At 42.9% G+C, this 23,572-nt stretch overlaps 1 protein-coding gene across 4 annotated transcripts in view; it reads right to left on the bottom strand.

Moving 5' to 3' along the window:
• Positions 1–293: 293 nt before the first annotated feature.
• The window catches only part of FBN1 (fibrillin 1), a 342,377-nt gene continuing 319,098 nt past the window's right edge, over positions 294–23,572 (bottom strand). For all 4 annotated transcript variants that reach the window (XM_033919694.1, XM_033919696.1, XM_033919695.1 and 1 more), the window contains 3 exons: positions 13,665–13,896; positions 8,925–9,102; positions 294–1,548 (listed from right to left, as the gene is read on the bottom strand). In XM_033919694.1, the coding sequence (XP_033775585.1) occupies positions 1,159–1,548; positions 8,925–9,102; positions 13,665–13,896 (800 nt within the window). In that variant the 3' untranslated portion in view covers positions 294–1,158. The remainder of the gene's footprint in view (positions 1,549–8,924; positions 9,103–13,664; positions 13,897–23,572) is intronic.

The following is a 23,572-nucleotide window of genomic DNA, read 5'->3' as shown; positions in this document are numbered from 1 at the left end:
GTTTGTGACCTTGAATTTGAGGACCTTGGTCAGTGTGGTAGATTTAGTGAAACCCTTCCTGAGATTGAACCATACCATGTTGTGGTCACTGGAGACCAATGTGTCGCCCTCCGAGACCTCTGTGACTTTCACCATTGGTAAGTATCAGGTCCAGTATTGCCTGATCCCTTGTGGCTCCAACACCAGTTGCCTGAGTCTTGCTCCCTTCATAGAGTTTAGTAGCCTCTTGCTGCTGCCGGAAGCAGAGGAAAGTGTGCCCCAATCCACATCATAAGAATGAAGAGAGGCACATACTAAACTGAAACACTGTTTTATTGTGACATTTATGACATTGAACCCTGGTTCTGAACAATTCAGGTAATACATAATGTCATAGTGTACGCTGGCACTGATTACAATCAGAGTTTTGACAACAGTTTTGAGGTCTTTATTGACCTCAGTGCAATTTAAGACACAGAAATTTCATCAGATTTGTGTATACAGTTATGAAGTAGTTGGTCTTTATAAGCACCTTTATAAACCCTCAAATTAGGGTTTCATCTAGTTTACAAATGCTTCAGTGATAAAAAAAATAGCTTGGATTACAGTATACACACACTTAATTTACATGTAGTATAGGCATAACTGAGATAAACTACTGAGCTAACTTTGGTTGACTGTAAATTAATGAAATATTTAGACTGAGTAATTTCAACTTGGCTTCTAAACTGTGTAAATACCACAGTGCATTCATAAAACTAGCACCAAAAAGATACTATAAATGGTTGACCTAGTATGTTTGAGTTGGCAAAGCAAAGTTTAAGAACCGAAGGAACCAGATGGATCCATCTACTGAGAGCGCATTCCTGTACCTCTGCTGAAATGAAAGAATGTCTCAGCGTCAATGGCCAACTTCCAAATGGAAAAGTCCTGTGTTCCAAGATTCAGCATAACAACACGTTCAAGGTAGCTCAGCTACATGTATAAGAAGCCTGAGAAAGTGGTTATTGAGCTGGAGTTTGTTCCGGTACCTTGTTCATGCAATAACAGAAAGTGCTTATTCGTCAATACAAAATTCTCAAGAGAGCTTGTACCTATGATTTGGAGAATCTGAATGGGAAAACATTCAGTCCTAGCTATCTGTTTTTGGTCTGAAGTATTTGCTGTACAGCTGGTGAATTAAAGAAGTGAAATCTGGATTTTCATTTTCAGGATATCACCCAGCTCTCCGTTGAGGTAGTCTTTATCGTGTTTGTCTTCAAGTCGAGTTAGTTCCTTCTGTTTATAGAATGGAGCACTGCTGATTTGTAAAGAGTAGGTTCCAGGCACTGGCTTTTTCTTTGTCAGATGAAGGTAACTGATTCCTTCCTTCTGGTTAATTCTGAAGAAGCCATTTTCATTTCCAGAGTCAATTAAATATCGGTTATGATTTGTTAGTGCAGTAAGTGCTGGAGTGAGTTCCAGGATACGATCCTTGCTGTTCAGACTGGAGATGTTGAATATAAAGACCGCAGTTTCTTCAGTATCCCAGCTTACAAGACTAATTTCATCTTCTATTTCAGGTTGATCCTAAAATTAAATTTAGTAAAAGTAAATGAAAATATACTCTGCATCAAATGCAAGATACTATGTGAGAATTCTTTAGACGCAGTGTTATAGAATAGCTGGATTTGTGCACTTAAATTGCCATCTGTTGGGTAGGAACATTTATACTCGCCTTTGACAGGTATAAATGCTCCTGCTCTATGTTAGGTGCAAAATGAATGCCTAGCTAGTATTCTGTAAAGGTCATTCTGCACAGAGCACCCTTTACAGAGAGTTGAAAAGTTCTCAACCCAACCAAGAAGTGAATGATGTGGAGCCATGAAACTTACAAGTTATTCCACACTTTTCTTGACAACTTTTCGTTTCATTTCATATCATTGAAATGAAAAGTGTGGAATAACTTGTAAGTTTCATGGCTCCACATCATTCACTTCTTGGCGGCCCGAGTCGGATGTCGGCCGCGACGGCCCGAGTCAGATGTCGGCTGCTGGTGGCTGCAGGCCGCGGCAGCCAAACCCGAAAAAAAATAACATAAGTAGGGCATGCAGTTCAGGAGGAAAATACTGCACAGGGAAGTGGGGTGGGAGGGAAATGCTGCAACACACGGAAATGGAGGACAGAAAAGGGGTTGATGGACAGGGGAAGAGGTGCTGATGAACAGGGAGGGAGGGGGGCAGAAAAATAAAGACAGGCCTACTGCTGGACAGGGGGAGCCGGAACGAGGTGATGATGGACAGGGGGAGGTAAAACAAAGGGAGAAGGGCTTCTGCTGGATAAGGTGAGCTGTGACACAGGGGAGGTAAAAGGAAGGGAGAATGGACAGGGGGAGCAGGCCAGGGGTGGTAGTGGACAGCCAAGGGAAAAAAAGACAGAAACCCAGAAAGCATTTTAACATAAGAAGGGCATGGAGTTCAGGAGGAAGGTATGGGGGAGGAAAATACTGCACAGGGAAGTGGGGTGGGAGGGAAATGCTGCAACACACGGAAATGGAGGGGCAGAAAAGGGGTTGATGGACAGGGGAAGAGGTGCTGATGAACAGGGAGGAAGGGGGGCAGAAAAATAAAGACAGGCCTACTGCTGGACAGGGGGAGCCGGAAGGAGGTGATGATGGACAGGGGGAGGTAAAACAAAGGGAGAAGGGCTTCTGCTGGATAAGGTGAGCAGTGATGGGGTGGTGGAGGACACAGGGGAGGTAAAAGGAAGGGAGAATGGACAGGGGGAGCAGGCAAGGGGTGGTAGTGGACAGCCAAGGAAAAAAAAAAAAAAAAAGACAGACAGAAATACAGAAAGCGACTAAGGAGAGAGAGAAAAAAATAAAGACAGACACACACATATGTATTCTAGCACCCGTTAATGTAACGGGCTATAAGACTAGTAGTTGAATAATCTTTCCTTTATTATAATTGTATTTGAAACAAAGTTTATACCATTAATTTATGAATTGTTTAATTTTGAATTTATACTTATATGTTATATATGATTGTAGTTATTAATTTATATATTGTACACTGTATTTATCTAATAAAAATACAGTGGTACCTCGGTTTACGAGTGCACTGGTTTGCGAGTGTTTTGCAAGATAAGCAAAACATTCGCAAAATCGGCGCCTCGAAACCGAGCGTGGCTCGATTTACGAGCGCCTCCCCGCGATCTGGAGAGAATGTGAACTCGCAGGCCTTGAGCATGCGCAGATGCTCAAGTCCCAGCACAGAAGAGGAGGCCGATCTTCAGGCATCAGCACCAACGCACAGGACATGCCGGTGCCGGTGTCAAGGCCGAGCTGAAAATAAGAAGCGGGTTCGGGTGGGTCTGGGGGACTTCAGGTTGCAGCAGGGTGGGGGGTGGGAGTGCCGGATCACGGGCATGCACTGCAGTGAACGTCACATAAAAATCCTCTGTTGGTAGAATCATATCGTCCAATTTCATTACTGGATATTTGAGCTCCAATCTTTAACCCCCAAGGGTCTGAATGACTATATAGAGTGGCAACACACTTACTGAATGTGAATGTTTCTTTAAAGTTTCTTTGCAAGTTTTTTGGTCAGATGCTTGGTCACCTGACCATTTCATTCCACCTGTTTCTGTTTTTGCGAGTTAAAAAGAGGGCGTCCTCTCCATACCAGTGCCATTTCTTTCCTGCTTTACTTACGAACTTGAGAGTCATTGAGCAGTGTGGTTCCTGAGGAAGGGGGCGTTCACCCCCGAAACGGAGTCCGTTGGACATTTACTTTACTTACTGCTTGTGGATCACCACCTCCACTACACACGGAGAAGCTGAGTTCTTTCAGGCTGTGTATTTTTGAGTTTGGTTGGATTTGGACACTAACTTTCCAGCTTGGCCCCCAGCTTAGGGGTAAGAGATGAATTCCTTCTTTATTTTGATAATGTGTGTTTTTTTCATTTGAGTTTTTTCACACATTGCACATTTGCACTATTTAGGCACTAGAAATATTATCCGGAGCAAGCCCGGGGATGTTTCGCAGTTAACACCTTTCTGGGTGTAAACCCGCGACAGCTTTTCCCTGGAGATTCCAGAGGTTGCTGTGTGACTGAGGGCTTGTCCGTTTAATACTCTTAATTTACAGAATATTTCTTATTTCAGTCTGGAGTTGGACTTCATCTCTTTCCCCTAATCTTTGTAGACTTCTTGGGGTGAGGGAGGTTCTTTATTTGTTAGCTTGTTTGTGTACCTCCTCGATCTAGGGTTCCATTTTTGTCTCCTTAAATATTTTAGACATTCATTGGTGAATCTTTCTCCTAATTTAGATTACAATAAAATAGCTCAAGCTTGGAATGAAGAGTTGGGGATTCACCTTCAGGGATTCCATATTCAAAGATTTTTAAAGATTTTATATGGTCTTTTTTCTGATATCACCTATTATGAATTGGGTTATAAATTTATTTGTAGAATATATATTGCTCCCTGGCGTGCTTATAGGGTGACTTTTGCTACATTGAAATGTGGTCACCCTAAAGCTAATTTATCTCACATGTTTTGGACATGTCCTTTGATACGCCAATTTTGGAATGTTTTTTCTAAAGTTGAGCAAATGTGGGGAATTGATTGGCATTGCAATAGTTATAATATATTTTGGATTTTTGATGTTAAGCGTCCTATTCTGAGAGGCCTAAAAGGCTTTCTTCAAAGATCAATCTTATCAGGTTTGAAAGTCATACTTTATCTTTGGATTGGACCTTTAAGACCAACATATAGTCAATGGCGTTCTAGAATGTTACACGTTTTAACAATGGAAAGCATGCAATTATCAGAATGGGACACTAGACAGGGAAGACAATTTTTTACTATTTGGCAACCTTATTTAGATACATTAACACCACACACTCACATTCACATATTATTTAATATGTAATTACAGTTCTAAAATGGGGGAAGGGGAGGGAATTGGGTATATTTGCTTTTAGTGATGATGTTTATTATATATTAACTCTGTAAATTTTGGTTTTCTTCTTGTATTTGAAATGATTTTTTTACTATTTTGTTTGTATTTGAAATTTAATAAATATGATTTACATTAAAAAAACAACAAAAACAAAAAAGGTCCCAGGTACAACTTTCACTATAATCCTCTTATATTGTATTGTGAGCTCTTCAGGAACAGAAAAAAAAAAACTGTACTATGCACCACCAACTGTATTATGCACCACCTTAATAGCCCTCAAGCCTGCAGGTGTCACAATTAGTACTATTATGGGGGCAGGGTCTGGGGTGGAGATTGGGCGGCCTATGCCTATTTGAATAAATTTGGTCTTAAGTATAGTAACATCTATGAGGTGAAAATAAGTAGGTGAATTGCTGGAATGGTGTCTCAGGGTGAAGAAGGATCTATACTTCTACTAAGACTAGATTCACTACTAAGGCTAGATTCACTAACCTGCCTCTCCATGCCCAATCCGGGGCAGGTCGACCAATTCACCAAGGCTCAGCATGCAAATGGGGGCGATCGGAGGAAAGCCCCCCACCGACCACACGGATCGCTAGTGAGCGATCCTGAAGCATGCACAGACCATCTGTAGATGGTCTGCGTATGCTTACTGTGCTGCAAGCTGTTTTTTTTCCTGTTTTTTTGCTACTACTTCGCGAGCCCGTGGTTTTAACCTGCTTTAAACACATGGGTTAAAACCATGGGCTCATACTGCCAGGGAAGGGCAGGAAAGTCGGGGCTGAAGTCAGGCTGGAAAGGGCAGGACAGGGCGAGGAGAGTTGGGGCTGAAGTTGGACTGAAAAGGACAGGAGAAGTCAGGCTGAAAAGGACAGGCTGAGGAGAGACGGGGCTGAAGTTGGGATGAAAAGGGCAGGAGAAGTCAGCAGAGAGCAGGAAAGGTCATGAGCGACTGGTCCCACCAGTTGCTTCTTTTTGGATCGGCCAGCCCAGTCGGTGTTCCTTGAAAAGTTTAGTGAATTGCGTCCGTCCTACTTTGCATGCCGTTTACCCTCATTTGCATGTGCGGCTCGGAATCAGATCGGCTACGAGGTTAGTGAATTGGGTCGGGGTCGCAAATCAATCGGTACACAATCGGTTTGCTTAGTGAATCTAGCCCTAAGTATCTTAATTTAAAAATATCTCATTCCACCAGTGCCTAAGAAGTGGCCCGGAAGTGGCCTTAGGCATCTCCCTAAGGGTGCTGAGGCTGTAGCTTTAACCACTTGTGCAACAGGTATTTAGTGGCTTTTGGGGGGCTCATACTTTCTATCCCAAGTGTACCAGTTAAAGTGGCATATGACCCTGGGTCCCCTTCTCTACAGACTACTGCACTAACCACTAGCCTACTCCTGAGACCAGCTTGCTGATGTAATAGGCCATCATATCTGAAGGTATCATAGAGCCTGGTCACATTTTTAGAGGAGTCAATGACCACCGGCGGATTAAGGGGAGGGGGGTTATATCTTAATTCCTCCAACAGTCAGTTAGGGCACCTTTTTGTAACTTAATTGTACTTGAAACAGGTCTAGACAAAACCATCTCAATTTTTTTTCCTATTATGACAGAAAAACATCTAACTTTTTGGGAATAGCTCCAACACGCCCCCTTGAAATTTGGACAAACTACAGAATAAAAATGTCTCAAATCAGAGTTTCAAAAATCTCAACTTAGATGTTTGGTGAGACGTTTTTCAGACATTTTTCTCTTTTGAAAATGAGCACCATAATTAGATGATACCTCTAGCAGGAGCTTCTCTTTGACTAAATCCCAGGGGGAAAGTACTGGAGCAATCAGAATGGAAGAATAAGGCAAATTCTTAAAGGAAGTAAATGTTCTAAAGTCTTACTGGATGAAGGAGTAGTCTGATGGTTAGAGCAGTAGGCAGAAAATCTGGAAAGCTAAATGTAAAATCCACTGCTGATTCTTATAGATAGATTACTTGCACTCAGAGAATTAAGATGGATTTTTGAAGCCCCTGTAGGCCTGAATGAGGATGCTGAATGGTTGACAACAGAAGATTAGCGCAGTGCACCAGTATGTTTGTGAACTCTATCAGCTGTGAATATGCGGTCACATACAAAGTGGGCGGTGCCTCTCTTAAGACAAGCGGGAGAGATGCCGCAGCCATCTTTAGTCACCAGTTATGCCTGCAGCAACAAGTTCATCTGGTGAGTGACTGAACATGAAGAATTTGATTTTTATGGATTGATTTTTAGGATTGATATACAACAAGTACAGGGTTTTTTTTTCCATATGTAAAGTTTTATACAAAACAGTTTTTTTAGGGTCACAAATGCGATTTTCATTTTTGCTTTGCAGCATTCTACTCTAAAAGCTCACCTACTCCCTGAAGAAAGGGTTGAAATGGATATTCCGTCGGAGAGGTGTTGCTGCTAAGCAAGCCAAGTACACGTTTGATAAATTAGAGTGTAGTTTTACTAATGAATTGAATAAGGTATATTTATAAAAGAAAAAAAATCACGAGATAAAAATAAGCACAAAGAAGAAAGGATAAATGAATTGAAATAGTATACACTAGCACTTTTAAGGATTAAAAAAACCAATGGGACTAATGAGGAGTCCAGCCAGCTAGAGTCCTTTGACCCAGCTGGCCTTCTGAAGACCCTGCATTGCCTCATGTACAAACTTAAGGCCCTTTTTACACAGCTGCAGCAGCATCAAAGCCCATTCAATTGCATTGCTACCACACTTTGTAAAAGAGGCCCTTAGACCAGGAGTCCCCAAAGTCCCTCCTTGAGGGCCGAATCCAGTCGGGTTTTCAGGATTTCCCCAATGAATATGCATTGAAAGCAGTGCATGCACATAGATCTCATGCATATTTCATTGGGGAAATCCTGAAAACCCGACTGGATTCGGCCCTCAAGGAGGGACTTTGGGGACCCCTGCCTTAGACTGTGAACCCTCCAGGGACTGGGAAATTCCTGACTGGCCACAGCAGGGAAGCCCCAAACCCCACCACAAGTTGGCCGGCAGGAAAGATGCCCAAACCCACCCTACACTGTCCGTGGTAGGAGGGATGCCCACTCCCTCCTGCTGGCACCCCTCCACAACATCCCCGGCAGGAGGGATGCTCCGGCACCCCCACCCTCAAAAGCCCACCCGGACCTTTAACAAGAAGGATGACCGCAAGGCTGCCTACTCTCTCTGGTTGGCAGGCCTGTCTCTTCAGAATGGTGAGCCTTCCCCTTCCCGGTGCATCTTGGAATGTACCCGGGAGGGGCCTAAAGCCCTATGGCCCAGGCACCTAAGGCACCTCCCATAGGAGGGGCTTTAGGCACCTGGGCCAACCGGAGTCTTAGGTCTCCTTCCCATTGCATTCTGGGATGCACTGGCAGTGGCCTAAGACTTCGATTCCAGTTCAGCATGGTTGTCAATCAACCACTAGACACCATTTATAGAATCTTGTCTAGTGGCATCTAAGTAGTCTTAGGTGCCACTGGACATTAAAATCCTTAGGCACACTCCATGTATGCCAGGGTTTTCATGGCTTAAATGAGTGCACCAAAGGTAGGCACTTAGCGGTACCTAACTCATTCTACACTCAAACTCTACCCCGAATCTGCCCCTAAGCACTGGTAGGTGCCTTGGTGTAGACGCCTACCTTGAAATGGTAGGTACCTTCTAGTAAATTAATTATTTTAAAAATTGGTTTTTAATAGTGCTTTCAATTAGCAGAACTGATTAAGCCAATTAAAAAAAAATTAAGGTAGGCATCTAGATCAGATAGGTACACAAATCTAGGCAGCTAACTGTAGGCATATTTTATAGAAACAGGGCCATTGTGCCTATTGGAAGACAGCATAGTATATCTGACACCATGATGACTTGTGAATTTTAGATCCATTGTTCTGACTCTGAAATGCTGTTTGGTTTTAAACTCAAAAAATACTCTGATACAAAACAACACAAATTGATCTTCTGGTTGTTCTAAGTTACCTCATCATCATTTATAGCTGTGGTATCATTTGTGCTTCGGCGATGCCTTCCTCTCTTGGGATAACCATTGATTTTACAATCATAACAAGCTTCTGGTGAGAGAGCATTATCATCATCAGCACCTCCACCCACTGGCAGTTCTTCATCTTTGCTTAGTCCAGCTCCGGACACACAGTGTCTATTTAGAGAATTAAGAAATCAAAATGTAATGACTGAAATAAAGAGATCTAATAAGAACTACAATTCTGTTCACGAAAATCGAGTTTTGTAATTTCACAAATGGGTAAGGAAACAGCTGGTCTATTAGATCCAACGTGGAAGAGAAGACAAGAAGCAGACCATATGAAGAAAAGTGGTTTTTCAATTAATGCTCCAAGGAGATAGTGGCCGCATTTCGCCAACAAGGCTGCATCAGGGGAATATAACCAACTGGTGACATAACAGCTTCTACCAGTGCTGAAAAAATGATCCTGGGTTCATTTTTTCAGCACTGGTAGAATCTATTAGAAATATGGAGGAGTGTGTGGTGCAGTGGTTGGATCTACAGCCTCAGCACCCTGGGGTTGTAGGTTCAAACCCCGCACTGCTCCTTGTGGCCCTGGGCAATTCTAAGTGATCCATAGCCCACTGGGACAGATAGGGAAAATGCTTGAGTACCTGATTGTAAAATCACTTAGATAACCTTGACAGGTGATATATAAAAACCTAATAACCTAGAAACATGATGGCAGATAAAGGCCAATTGGCCCATCCAGTCTGCCCATCCGTAGTAACCATTATCTCTTCCTCTCTCTAAGAGATTCCACGTGCCTATCCCAGGCTTTCTTGAATTCAGACACAGTCTCTGTCTCCACCACCTCTTCTGCGAGACTGTTCTATGCATCTACCACCCTTTCTGTAAAAAAGTATTTCCTTAGATTACTCCTGAGCCTATCACCTCTTAACTTCATCCTATGCATCTCATTCCAGAGCTTCCTTTCAAATGAAAGAGACTCGAATCATATGTATTTATATCACGTAGGTATTTAAATGTCTCTATCATATTTCCCCAGTCGGTTGTATGCCCCTGAAGCAGCCTCGTTGGTGAAATTCGGCCATATCAGGCACTACTTTCTGGGAGTATTTATTAAAAAATCACTTTTCTTCATATGGTCTGATTCTTGTCTTCTATTCGCAAATGAGTGCCATTCTCCAGAAAGCACCATTATCCCAGGACAAGCAGGCAGCATATTCTCTACATGTGGGTGACGTCATCCACGGAGCCCCGACGTGGACAGCTTTTCAAGCAAACTTGATTGAAGATTTCAAGTTTGCTGGTGCTGCACCACGCATGTGTGTGCCTTCCCGCTCCACTAGAGGGCACATCCCCTTCTTGTGGTCTTCAGTTCTTAGTTTTCCGCAGAGCCAGAAAGCCCTGTCTCTCTTCTCTGCGTTCTTCAAAGTGCCTTTCTAGCACCGCGGCTTCTTTATTTTGTTCAGGAGTCGCTGTGCGGTTTGTTGATTGATCGTGTATTTTCTTTGTTTCAAAAAAAGAAAAAAAAAAAAAAAAAAGGACTTTTTGTTGTGTTTCTGCTGGTTTTCCACCGGCAGGCCCTTCTTGGACCTCGGCCATACTGCTAAGCCTCGTTTGGCTGCGGCTGTGTTTTTTTCTTCCCTGGCCTCTCTCTGGGCTCACCTCGTGTGAGTGGAATGGCCGGGACCCTTTTTCCTTCGTTGGAATCAGGCTGACGTAGCCTCGATCCCCGGTGGCATCCTGTCTGCTGTGCTTCGTGGGTTCCCTCCTTGAGTAAGTTTCTTCTTTCTTTCTAGGTGCATTACCTCGGTAACGCCACCAGCTGTGTTTCAGGCATTCCAGGCATCGAGTGCAGTTGTGCCAGCCTCTAAGAGACCTTCGAAGCGTGCCTCCTTTCATGGGAATACTCATCCTCGAGGTTGCTCTCCATGGAGCGCACTGCTGCACCTTCATTACCAGTTTCATTGGTACGGTGCCAACTTCCGACCCTCGACAGACTTCAGTGTGCCTCGACGTCGCCTGATGCCTTGTGCCTCGACGTCGACTGAGGCTTTGTTCTCGACGTCATCTGAGGCTTTATGCCTTGACGTCGACTGAGGCTTTGTGCTTCGACGTCGACTGAGGGCGGGTGCCTCGATGTCAACTGAGACTTGATGCCTCAACGTCGACTGAGGCTGTGCGCCTCAATGTCGACTGTTGCTTTGTACCTCGATGTCGGCTGCGGCCGTGTGCTCCGCGTCGACTGAGGCTTGTGCTTAGACGTCGCCTGAGGCTTGTGCCTCGACGTCGACGGGGGCCTTGTACCTCGCCGTCGACCGGAGCTCTGTGCCTCATCGTCGACCGAGGCTTCGTGCCTCAACGTTGAACGGGGCTTTGTGACTCGATGTCATCTGCGGCTTTGTGCCCCTTGGTTGACTGTGGCCTTGTGCCTCGACGTTGACTGAGGCTTGGTGCCTCAACGTCGCTGGGGGCTTTGTACCTCGACGTCAACTGCGGTTTTGTGCCCCGGTATCGACAGGGACTTTGTGTCTCGACTTCGCCTGGGGCTCTATGCCTCGACGTCTCTGGCTCCTGTCAGAGATTCGAGGGTTCCCCGCTTTCTCTTCGGTTCGTTCCGGGCAGCCGTGCCGGAATCTCGTAGTACGGAGTTTGGTCTCCTGGAGAAGACTCTCTCCCAGCTCCGGCTCTATTGCTCCCACCATGCGTCATCTCGCTTGGCGCAGAGTGTGGCTCGGGACCCGAATCTCCAGGATTGTCTCGCCACTCTTACTTGCATGGGTACTGCGCTTCTTGAGGCCTCCCTTGCGGCGGCCACTAACTGTCTCTCAGAACGCGACCGGTCCTTTGCTTCTCTGGTACGCCTTCAGCTGAATCCCTTCTGCCTTGGCAGTTTGGACTCCCTCTCCGGAGGTGCTCTCTGGATACCTTTCCTGTGTTCTCTCGGCCTCCTTCGCAGCGGCCACAATAGCTGCAGCAGTGCCGGGTTACGGTCCAGCCGCCGGCTTCGGTGACTCCTGGCCGTCCTTTTGACTATTCTAGAATAGCCTCCGGGCTGCTCTCCTTCTGGAGATTTCTCCCCTCCCTTCGGGGGGGGTGTCTCCTTTGTGTCTACGCATGGGGGTATAGCCTCGCCTCTGTCTGTTGGGCGTGCCCGTCATCCCATCTGCGTCTGGTCCTGGCCCTTCGTGACCTGCACTAGTTTCTAGTCCGGGAGCGGTTCAGCGCCTCTGTCCACCCCAATCTCGGGAGTCCGTCGGGGCGGACCTGAACCCAGTTTGTCTGCGTTCCTTCTTGTCTTGGCCTAAGTGGGAGGCCCTTGTTCGTTTATGCCGGAAGGTGGCCCCTCTGTCCTCGGTCCGCCTCTGGTCGTTTCTGCCTCTGCCTCGGCAGGCCGCCCTTCTGCGCCTGAGTCAGCTGGTGTTTCAGCGGTGCAGATGCTGATCCTTTTAGATCAATGGGTCTCCACGGTTCATGTCCTGCCGTTCGCCTGGTTTCCTCTTCGTGTCCCTCCATTGGACCCAGCGTCTCAGTGGCGGCAGGATCGGGATCCCTCTTCCCAGCACATTGCAGTGCCTCCCTCCTTGACATGCTGCTCTGTTGGTTGTTGTTGTTGGAGCTCCTCTCACTACTGTTTGGACGCTTTATCCAGGCGCGACGGCCAGTTTGGCCAGTTGGTGTTGCGTAATCTGTTTTCCTAAATTGCCAACTTCCCTCCGTCCCTTTTTTGGTTAGCTTGGAGGTCACCCACATGTAGAGAATATGCTGCCTGCTTGTCCTGAGATAAAGCACAGTTACTTACCGTAACAGGTGTTATCCAGGGACAGCAGGCAGATATTCTCGCAACCCTCCCACCTCCCCGGGGTTGGCTTCTTTGCTAGCTATCTGAACTGAAGACCACGAGGAGGGGATGGGCCCTCTAGTGGAGCGGGAAGGCACACACATGCATGGTGCAGCACCAGCAAACTTGAAATCTTCAATCAAGTTTGCTTGAAAAGCTGTCCGCGTCGGGGCTCCGTGGATGACGTCAACCACATGTAGAGAATATCTGCCTGCTGTCCCTGGATAACAGATGTTACGGTAAGTAACTGTGCTGAATGTACATACAAGATGGATGAACTAGTTTGGATCAGATTTCAGCCACTAACAAACCAGGGTAGAGAGAGTTGGATTCAACTCAAATTACAGTAGTTAAGCCACAATGAACCCTCTCCTACTGCATCCAGAATTGAACTTACATCTACATAACCCAGTTTACTATGTATTCAAAGTAGTAGCAACTCTGTCTAGCTCACTGTTTTTGAGGTGCTCAGAGCTTATACATAGTTCTTATTTGTATACTCAGTTGCAAAACTATAGCTCTAATTTCACTGCAACAGTATGAATCTGAGCCAGTTCAAGTGTTCAGTGTTACAAAGCAAATTGGTATGCTAATATGCAAACTAAATCAGACTGAGTGAAGTGAAGCCTGCCAAATCCAATCTCAACTGGAAAAATTCAGATTTCCCTTCCCAATCTGATTATTGTCAACTCAGAATTCTGAATGCAAATCTGAATCAGTATAAACCCACGAGGCACAATTCAATCAGAATACAGCAAATTCTTGCTATACTGCCTAATTTAATTATAGCACAGGTATCCAACAGGTTTATAGGTCCTTAACAGTCTTGGGCAGACTGCTACCCTCATCAAATTAGACACCATGCCTCTGTTTTAAACTTAGATCTTACCCTTGTCCTATTCTGAAGTAACCAGGTGGACATCCACATGCATAGCCACCTTCTGTATTTGAACAGCCGTAACTGCACGAGTGTTGAGATGAGCCACATTCATTGATATCTTGGCAAGCCCCAGCAAATTGTTCATACTGAAATCCTGTAGGACATGTACACTTGAAACTTCCTAGCGTATTATGGCAGGATGCTCCTCCACAAATTTGCATGTTGAGGCATTCATTCTCATCTGTAGAGAAATACATAGGAAAGCTTTCATTAATGCACTGAGAGAATTTATTCTGAAGGAGGGTGGGGGAAGGAGTTATCAACATGGGCTACCATTAAGATGTGTTATTTTACTATTAACTCCAGTTATTAATAACTAGACCTCATTGCATAAAATGGAACCTGTGCTGAAACATAATAATAAAAACAAGTGGAATTGTCCAATAAGAAAAGGTGCAACAAATAAAGATGTCTTTCAACTCATCTGGACAATCAGGTTATTCTTTATTCTTCCAAAAATACTCGACCCGACATGTACATGTTTCGGCCCTACGGCCTGCGTCAGGAGTCTATAGATAATGTACAAAATCATATAAACACATATAAAACCATATCAACACTATGATAATAAAATATATGATAGTAAAATATTAAACACATTCAAAATCTTAAAAATATTAAAAAAGATTAGAAAAGAAACAGCAATTAGTATATAAAAATATCATTAACCAATGCAAAAAACATATACTTTAATAAGTCGAACATAAAAATTAATACATAAATACAAATGTGTAAATAAACTTATCATGTAAATATCATATAAATTTAAAATCAACCATAACAACAACATATCATATGGATTAAAATCAAACATAATTTAGATATTACAACAAAGCAATCTAGATATTTCATATCAATAAAAAATAACGAATCAAAATAAATAATAAGGTAATTAAAAATAATGAAAATGATTAAAAATAATCAATGCATTATTCCTAGGAGTCAATGTATAATTATCAATAGAGTAAAAAAATATAAAAAAATATATATATAAATATATATGAAAATATATATATATTTATTGCCACTAAAATATATATAATAATAACAAAAACCTTTATAATCAATAAGCAGAAACCAATCAGAAACCAATCAATGTGTTTAAACATTATATAATCAATAAGCGCAAAAAAATAAATTATATCTAAACACTAGAGACAATATATATAGCATATATTATAAAAATATTAATAAAAATAATAGATATAAATAAAAATAAAAATATTAGACCAATGAACAACAGTATACTTGAAAATGAAACAATAGAAGAGCAAATATCTAGATTGCTTTGTTGTAATATCTAAATTATGTTTGATTTTAATCCATATGATATGTTGTTGTTATGGTTGATTTTAAATTTATATGATATTTACATGATAAGTTTATTTACACATTTGTATTTATGTATTAATTTTTATGTTCGACTTATTAAAGTATATGTTTTTTTGCATTGGTTAATGATATTTTTATATACTAATTGCTGTTTCTTTTCTAATCTTTTTTAATATTTTTAAGATTTTGAATGTGTTTAATATTTTACTATCATATATTTTATTATCATAGTGTTGATATGGTTTTATATGTGTTTATATGATTTTGTACATTATCTATAGACTCCTGACGCAGGCCGTAGGGCCGAAACATGTACATGTCGGGTCGAGTATTTTTGGAAGAATAAAGAATAACCTGATTGTCCAGATGAGTTGAAAGACATCTTTATTTGTTGCACCTTTTCTTATTGGACAATTCCACTTGTTTTTATTATTCTGTCTTCTGTGGATTTGTTTCCCCTGTATTTTGCGCTATCTGTGCTGAAACAGCATGTTAGCCCACATTGATAAAGATGCCCCTCAGTCTCTGGCAGCTAGAGCTGATATTGTGATGTCATAATGCCTCATTCCACCAATGTCTAAGAATCAACTTCATAAGTGATGTCACAATGGCTTGATTGACATATACTTTGCTTACTTTTATTATACATAGCAGTGATTTCGATTTCTAGAGTCATCTCTATTTCCTTTCATCAAAGCGGAAGTTATCAATGTAGGTCGGCCACTATTAAGACATGTTATTTTACCGTTAACCCCATCTATTAGCAGGGTTGCCAGATTTTCCAATAGGAAATTCTGGACCCCCTAGACCTGTCCCCGCTGACTGCTCTTGGGCAGGGAGGAAAAACGCACATGCATGGATACCACGCAATGTTGTCACACGCAGATTTCCTTCTTGCCCAACACGATTTGAGGAGGCTTTTCAAAACCTGGCCATGTCTGGGGAAATCTGGACATCTGGCAACCCTAGCTATTAGGAACTAGGTCTCATTGCATATAATGGGATCTGTTCTAAAACAGCCAAGCTAGTGGTACAATAACTATGCCCCTTAGTCTTTTCTTTGTGGTTTTCCTGCTAGGTCAGGGGTAGGCAATTCCGGTCCTCGAGAGCCGGAGCCAGGTCAGGTTTTCAGGATATCCACAATAAATATGCATGAGAGAGATTTGCATCTCAAGGAGGCAGTGCATGCAGATCCATCTCATACATATTCATGGTGGACGGGAATTGCCAACCTCTGCTAGGTTATCCCAGTTCTATACTGCTGTATTCTACAACATAGTAGCATAAATTGAACCTCTAAAGAGATTGAATTGGCTCCCTTTCTCCTAGTCTTTTGCTCAAACTCTACCTGTCCTTTAGATTTCAGGAGCAGCTGAATGATCCCTTCCCAGGAGGAATAACACAGGGCAGGGAATAACTAGCAGATAAGGATATAGGAATTGCTTTATTGTGCACTACCGTATTAGCATATGCTATTAGGAATGCATATTGTTGATAAAGAGGTCCCAATGCATAAAATGGGACCTGTGGGAAATAATGCATATTACTGCATGGTAATGCAGTAGTACCTTTTAGCAAATCTAGCCCTTGGCTAGATCAAAGCCTTTAAACATTTTTCTCTCTGCGTGGTGAAATTTAGCTAAGTTTGACTAGATGTCTAACTGGTATGCTTAAATTCTGAACAGGTCAGGAAGTGGGATTAGATCAAGACAGATAGTTAACTCTGAACATCACACATATCAAGCCTTTTTCAAAATCAGCTCTTTTAAGGGACCAGCTATGGCTGTCAGCAACTGTTTTTGCAGAGTGTGTTAAAGTATTGCAAAAGAGAATTGCAAAAGGAGAAAAAAAAAATCTAAATAATAAAAGAGATTAAACCAGGAAGACCTAGTTCTAAGGCTACACAGGGAAGGTTCAGAGTCCAGTTAAAAAATACTTCTGCTATAGATGCTGAAACAACCCCTCCCCTTCTGCCCCCTCCCTCCAAAAAGGACCGGACTGGCCCAAGAAAAGTTGTTGCTGAGAATAAAAAAATGTTCAGTGGCGTAGTGAGGGTGAGAGGTGCCTGGGGAGGTGGTGCTCCTCCCCTACCTCGTCTATGCTCCCCCACTCCTTCCCCGATCCCACCTGCCAAGCGCGCGCCCCCTTCCCTTCCCTTTCCTCATACCTGTAGTTGAAGTTATTGCTCACGGCAGTCAACAATGTGCTCCTCGCGACCCTATTGGCTCTCCCTCTGTCACTTCCTATGCACAGCACCCGGAAGTGACATCAGTGGGAGAGCTGATGGGATCACAAAGAGCACGCTGTTGACCGCCACAAACAACAACTTCAACAAGAGGTATGAGGGAAGGGAATGGGGCGCACACGTGGCGGGGAGGAATGGGAAGAGGCAGGGGGGCAGAGAGAAAGGGTGCTGGCACCCCCATCAACATGGCGCCCAGGGCGGACTGCCCCCCTCGCCCCCTCTTACTATGCCACTGTTTCCAGCAACTAAAAGGCTTTCCACTTTTCTAGCCTATTTTGTTTTTTAACACAAATGTCTTGATCTTGCATCCAAGCATGCAGATTTCCACGTCATACTGCTTCTTTCAGTACTGACTTATACTTTAATCTTATCATGCCACCCTGAGGATTTTGTGTCCAGGTCCAGCCTTGCTTTGCCCATTGTCCCATATAACAGGGTTCTAGATTGGAATATTGCTATAGAGCCTGATCCTTTGTATGAATTCAGATCCAGGTACCAAACATTTGGAGTAGAGAATGACACGGTGACAAAATTCATCACCATTCCCATCTCCATCGATAACCACAGGAACCATCTACATGTCATTCTTTAAGGACAGAAGGAAGAATCAGAGTATGAATGGGCACAACCACTGACCCTCAAGCCTTGCATTGAAGAATGCTGGTGTAGAAGGACTGAAGTTGAGATAATGACACCGGATGGTTAGATCATAAGACCGTGCCATACTGGGACGGACTGAAGGTCCATCAAGTCCAGTATCCTGTTTCCAACAATGGCCAACCCAGGTCCCAAGTACCTGGCAGAAACCCAAAGAGTAGCAACATTCTAGAGCTGAGATTGTGATGTCATAAAGCCTCATTCCAGCAATGCCTATGAGCCAACCTCATCAGTGATGTCACAATGGCTTCATTATCTTATACTTGGCTCACATAGAATCAGAGTATGAATGGGCCCAGCCACTGACTCTCAAGCTTTGCATTGAGGAATGCTGGTGTCATTATTTCTGGCGTAAGAATCTGACAATTATCTAAGAAAGTTCCTATGCAGTACAGAGATAAGACCAGCTGCATGCCTAAGTGGAACACAGCCTCTTCTTTTAGGAACCAGTCAAATTGTAATCTTTATCTATCTATCAAAGTGAACTTTTTTTATCAACAAGTTTTAAATAATCTTTGAGTTCTCATGCAAGTAAATGGGAACAAATGTCTAGACTGCTCACAGAGGACTGTTTAACATATCAGAACATGAGGAATGCATAATTAAAAGCAGAAACATCCCGAAAATATGGAATAACAAAGACAGATCTTTATATATGCTTGTTAAAATGAGCAGGACCAGAGTTATGAGACTTTATGACATGTTCTTGAAAGCTAAGTTCAAGATAGACATCTCTGTACCCATCTTTCCAAAACCAAAATGTGATACTTGATCAGCTAGTCAAACAATAACTCCAAATAGCTCTAACCTAAGCCAGGACTCTTCATGGTTTTTTTAAAAATTAGAACACAATAGACTCAACATGAAGGTTATAACACATTCCAAGGCTGGAAAATCCTTTTAGTCAAGTAGACAGTGACATAAATACCGTCTACATAATTATCTCCAGTCCGTCCTCTAGGCAGACTGGGCAGATCCTAGGGCATTACAATTTAGGGGCAGCATTGGCACTTGGTTTCTTGGTTCCCTATCCTTCCTTCCCTCCCTCTCTCTATCCACAGGTATACAGGCTTTACCTCCCTTCTTCCTGGGTAGTGATGATAGTGATAGAAAATGCCACATGTGCAGGTTCCCATCCCATCTGAAACAGGAAGTTTGGAGGAGGCCAGAATCAACAGGTCTTGATCATGTGCAGATGTTCAAGGCACTGTGCTAGCCATGATACATTTATAACTGTCAACTGCTGAGTTGCTGCCTTGGAGGAAAGGAGGTAAGACCTAATCACTTTGTGGGGTGGTGGGGGAGTGAAAATAGGAAAGGAAGGAACAACAGAGATGCTGAAGTCCATGGAATGGGGTGGAACTGGAGGTAGGGTAGAAGAGATAGATGCTGGAAACCATGGGATGTGTATGTGTGGAAAAAATTGATGTTGGAGACCACGAGCAGGGGGAGAAAGAAAAGATGGAGACCAAGGGAGGAGGGAAGTAGGGAAAGAGAGAAATGTTGAATACCATGTTTAGAGGGGAGGGCCTTGAGCTGTGAGCCATTCCTTGTTGGGGGCGAAAGCATAGCTGAAGGCTCACCTAGAGCAGTGTTTCTCAACTCGGTCATGGAGTACCTCCTTGCCAATCAGATTTTCAGGATATCCACAATGAATATGCATAAACTTGATTTGCATACACGTCCTCCATTATATGCAAATCTCTTTTGTGCCTGACATTCTCACTGGCAAGGGGGTACTCAAGAACCAAGTTGAGAAATACTGACCTAGAGCATCAGATACCCATGGGCTAGTCCTACAAATAGTCCTTGTAGTATGGGAAGTGGGGGCCCAGTCGAGAAGGAGTGCAGATACCCTTGAACAACAGGATGGAGACAGAGCATTGAAAACATTGTATTTCCCTCCACCACTCCTGACCTTGTTCTTGAAATGAATTACTGATTGTCCCTGCAGCTACATGAATTTATGGCTCTTATCATGAGATATGATTCCACAGCAGGAGATGTACTTAAGAGCTTCTTCTGCAGATGGAGCTGTTCTGGTAATTTATTTCAGGAAAACAGGGGCATAGTGTGGCAATATTAGGTATAATTCAGTATATTAGGTATAATTCAGGACTCATCTCCTGGTGGCTTCCATAGAGACCTAAGCTTTTAGCTGGCAGGCGGAGAAGCCAGAATTTGAAATTATGCTATTAGTAGGCTTTAAAGAGTAACTGTTTCCCCCCAAATTAGAAAGTGTGTGCATTAGATTTCTAAAATAGGTACTTTTATGTTACAACCACATTTGCAGCTTGTTTTCCGATGGCTGGGAAGAGCTTTTGTTTTGTTTTCCCATCCATATGGTAATTGATGTTGATACCCATCTAGAAGCCAGTAGATTTTCGATTTGAAAGCTTTCCAGAATACTTCCAACTCATGGCTATTTTACATAGGGAGAGGGAAGATCTCTCCAGATGGAAATGGCTCGTAAGTGCTCCTACTTTATCCCTCGAATATGGAACCAGCTGCCTGAACGGATAAGATCATAGAACTCACTAATGGCATTCCGAAGAGCAGTAAAGACCCTCCTCGTCAGCTAAACGGAAACCAGAAGAATGACTCTTCCTTATATCATTCCTCTTATGTACAGCATGTTTGTGACCAGTCATGTCCTTAATTTACTGTGAATGTAAAAAATGGCACATACTGGCTTGGTTGATCTGTAATTTAAATGGTCCAAATGAAGTTTTGACAAAATGTCACATGAATATTGAAACTCTCTTGAGTTTATCTAAACAGGTTTTAAACAAATCTATATATATATATATATATGTATACACTGTGTATACCCTTCCTTACCATCTAACTACCGCCCCATAGCAAATATCCCTCTCCCAACTAAAATGCTAGAGGCCATAGTCTCCACCCAGCTCTCTTCTTACCTAGAGAGATTCTCCATCCTCCATCCCTACTAATATGGCTTCAGACCCAGCTTCAACACCGAATCGCTCCTAGTTTCCTTAATTTCTAAGGTGCAACAACTACATTCTCATAACAAATTTGCTGTCCTATTACAATTCGATCTCTCTGCAGCTTTTGATGTTGTCCACCACGACATACTACTTTATCAACTTTCCGAGATAGGAATTGAATCCACCGTCCTAAAGTGGTTCTCAAACTTCCTATGCTCTCGCTCCTACACTGTCAACACAAATGGCACCATGTCCGTTCCTTGGACACCATCTTGCGGTGTCCCTCAGGGATCACCCCTATCCCCTATTCTCTTTAACATCTATATGTCCTCCCTGAAACTCCTCCAATTATCCCCCCTTGAAACAATCTACACATACGCTGATGACATCCTTGTCTTCCTTGAGAAAGACCAGAACCTCACCAACCTCCACGAGAACATTACAGCTTGCATAATGAGACTCCATTCCTGGTCCTTCTCGGTACAGATAAAATTGAATGGATCAAAAACAAAATTACTCTGGCTTGGCCCAAAATTAGAACACCTGCCCACCCTCTTTGCACTACCCTCAGGCGCTGCACTGCAAGGTCCTTGGCATCATTATCGATTCTTCTCTCTCCCTCAATGACCACCTCAACTCCTTGGCTAAATCATGCTTTTTCAGCCTCCACATGCTGAGGAAAGTAAGATCCTATTTTCGCCAACAACATTTCGCCGTCCTTGTCCAATCCATCATCCTCTCCAAACTAGACTACTGCAATGCCATCTACTTAAGCCTATCAAAAAAAAGTCTTCAAAAACTCCAGCTAATCCAGAATACTGCAGCCAAGTTGATCTTTGCAAAATGCAAGTCTGACCATGTCTCCCCACTCCTAGCCAAACTTCACTGGCTCCCAGTGATTTCCAGAATCCATTTCAAATGCTCCTGCCTGGCTTTTAAGATCATTCATGGCATCCTTCCTCCCTTAATCCCACTATCTTATAACTCCTCGAGTCCTGACTCTAACAGACCCGCCCAAAGGTATAAACTATCCTTCCCCTCTCTACACGGTATTCGCTATGCAGGCAAACTGGGAAAATCCCTTCTCTTCAGAATCACAGGTCTTTGCAACGACCTTACTACCCCGCTGCGGAACCTGGGCTCCCTCCAATTATTCCGCAAGCAACTGAAAACCTTTTTTTTTTTTTTGTCATTTTTTATTTATATAATTATACAATCTTATTTTACAAGAATTAGTTCTTGTTACATTGAATACAGGGAAGAAAAATTTTTAACACAATAATACTTTTCAACAAAAATCATACTGATAAACCCCTTCTTAGACCACAATAAACAGGGGATGACCAAAACTAAAATTAGAGAGAAATTAAAGGAATAAAGCAAAGAAGAAAGGCATAATGTATCTAGCGCCCATTACTATTATTATCCCATGATCTTTAATCCTTAATGATCTGCTTAACATCTAGAAATTCCTTCAGATGGTTAGGAGAGAAAAAAACATATTTAACACCTAAGTACCTAACCAGGCATTTGCAGGGATACACCAATAAAAATGTTGCTCCAATATTTATAGTCTGTTGTCGCATTGCAAGAAACTCTTTCCTCCGTTCTTGTGTAGTCTTAGCTACATCAGGATATATCCATATTTTCCGACCCCCAAATAATTTTTGGGAATTTTTGAAAAACAATTTCATAATCATATTCACATCCTGTTCAAAAACAAATGATACTAATAATGTTGCTCTGTCCATTTCAGATGTTATCGTTTGTTCCAATAAAGCCGTCACATTTGCAAAATCTATCACATTTGTCTCTCCTTCTCTTACTTTCCCAATCTCATTTCCATTTGCCTTTCCATTTCCGTCAGACAACTTTTTATTTGGTAGGTAATAAATTTTGTTAATTGGAGGAATACAGTTAGAAGAAATTTCCAAATTCTCAATGAAGTATCTTTTCAACAAATCAATAGGTAACATTCCTGAAGTTTGAGGAAAATTTAGAAAGCGGAGGTTCAAACGCCTATTAAAATTTTCAAATTGTTCTAATTTCTTATGAATGGTAGAGCTGTCTTTAATTGAAGCCAATTTAAATTGTTGCAATTGTTGTATGTCCCCCTGCATTTGCTTGGCTTGGCCTGTAAACTCCATTTTCATAGATTCAACTGACCCAGTCAAAATTTCCAGTTTATCATTTAATTTTGTTACCTCATCAGTTGATTTTTCAATTTTCTCTTCCATCCTCTGCAACAATTGCCAGATGCTGTTCAAAGAAACCTCCGTTTGAGAGAGGGAAAAATCCCCTCTCTCTGCTGTTGATTCCCTCTGCCGTCCCGCCGACAACGCTGAGCCCTCGCCGGGAGACCCCACGCTTTCACTTCCGGAAGCGTGTGTCTCTCGCCACAGCGTTTCGGCTGTAGCCGGACACGGAGGCGTCGTGGGAGCTGAAGGAGACAACGATGTTTCAGTGCCCGAAAGGGCCAGTGACTCCCTCCCGTCCCCGCCCAACGCCGAGCTCTCCACTCCAGCCTGTGTGAGCGCCGGAGAAGGCGCGAAGAAACGGTCCATCGTCTGCTGAATCGGGGTGGACGTCAGGGCCGACGAGGCAGAAGCCCTAAGCACCCCTTTCCTCTTAGGAGGCATCCGTGTAAGGTATTTGAAAAACGCAGATTA

This window comes from Geotrypetes seraphini, chromosome 14 (genome assembly GCF_902459505.1).
Source record: "Geotrypetes seraphini chromosome 14, aGeoSer1.1, whole genome shotgun sequence".
Taxonomy (NCBI): Eukaryota; Metazoa; Chordata; class Amphibia; order Gymnophiona; family Dermophiidae; genus Geotrypetes; species Geotrypetes seraphini.
The sequence above is the reverse complement of the archived record's forward strand: the minus strand, read 5'-3'. Positions and strand labels throughout refer to the sequence as shown.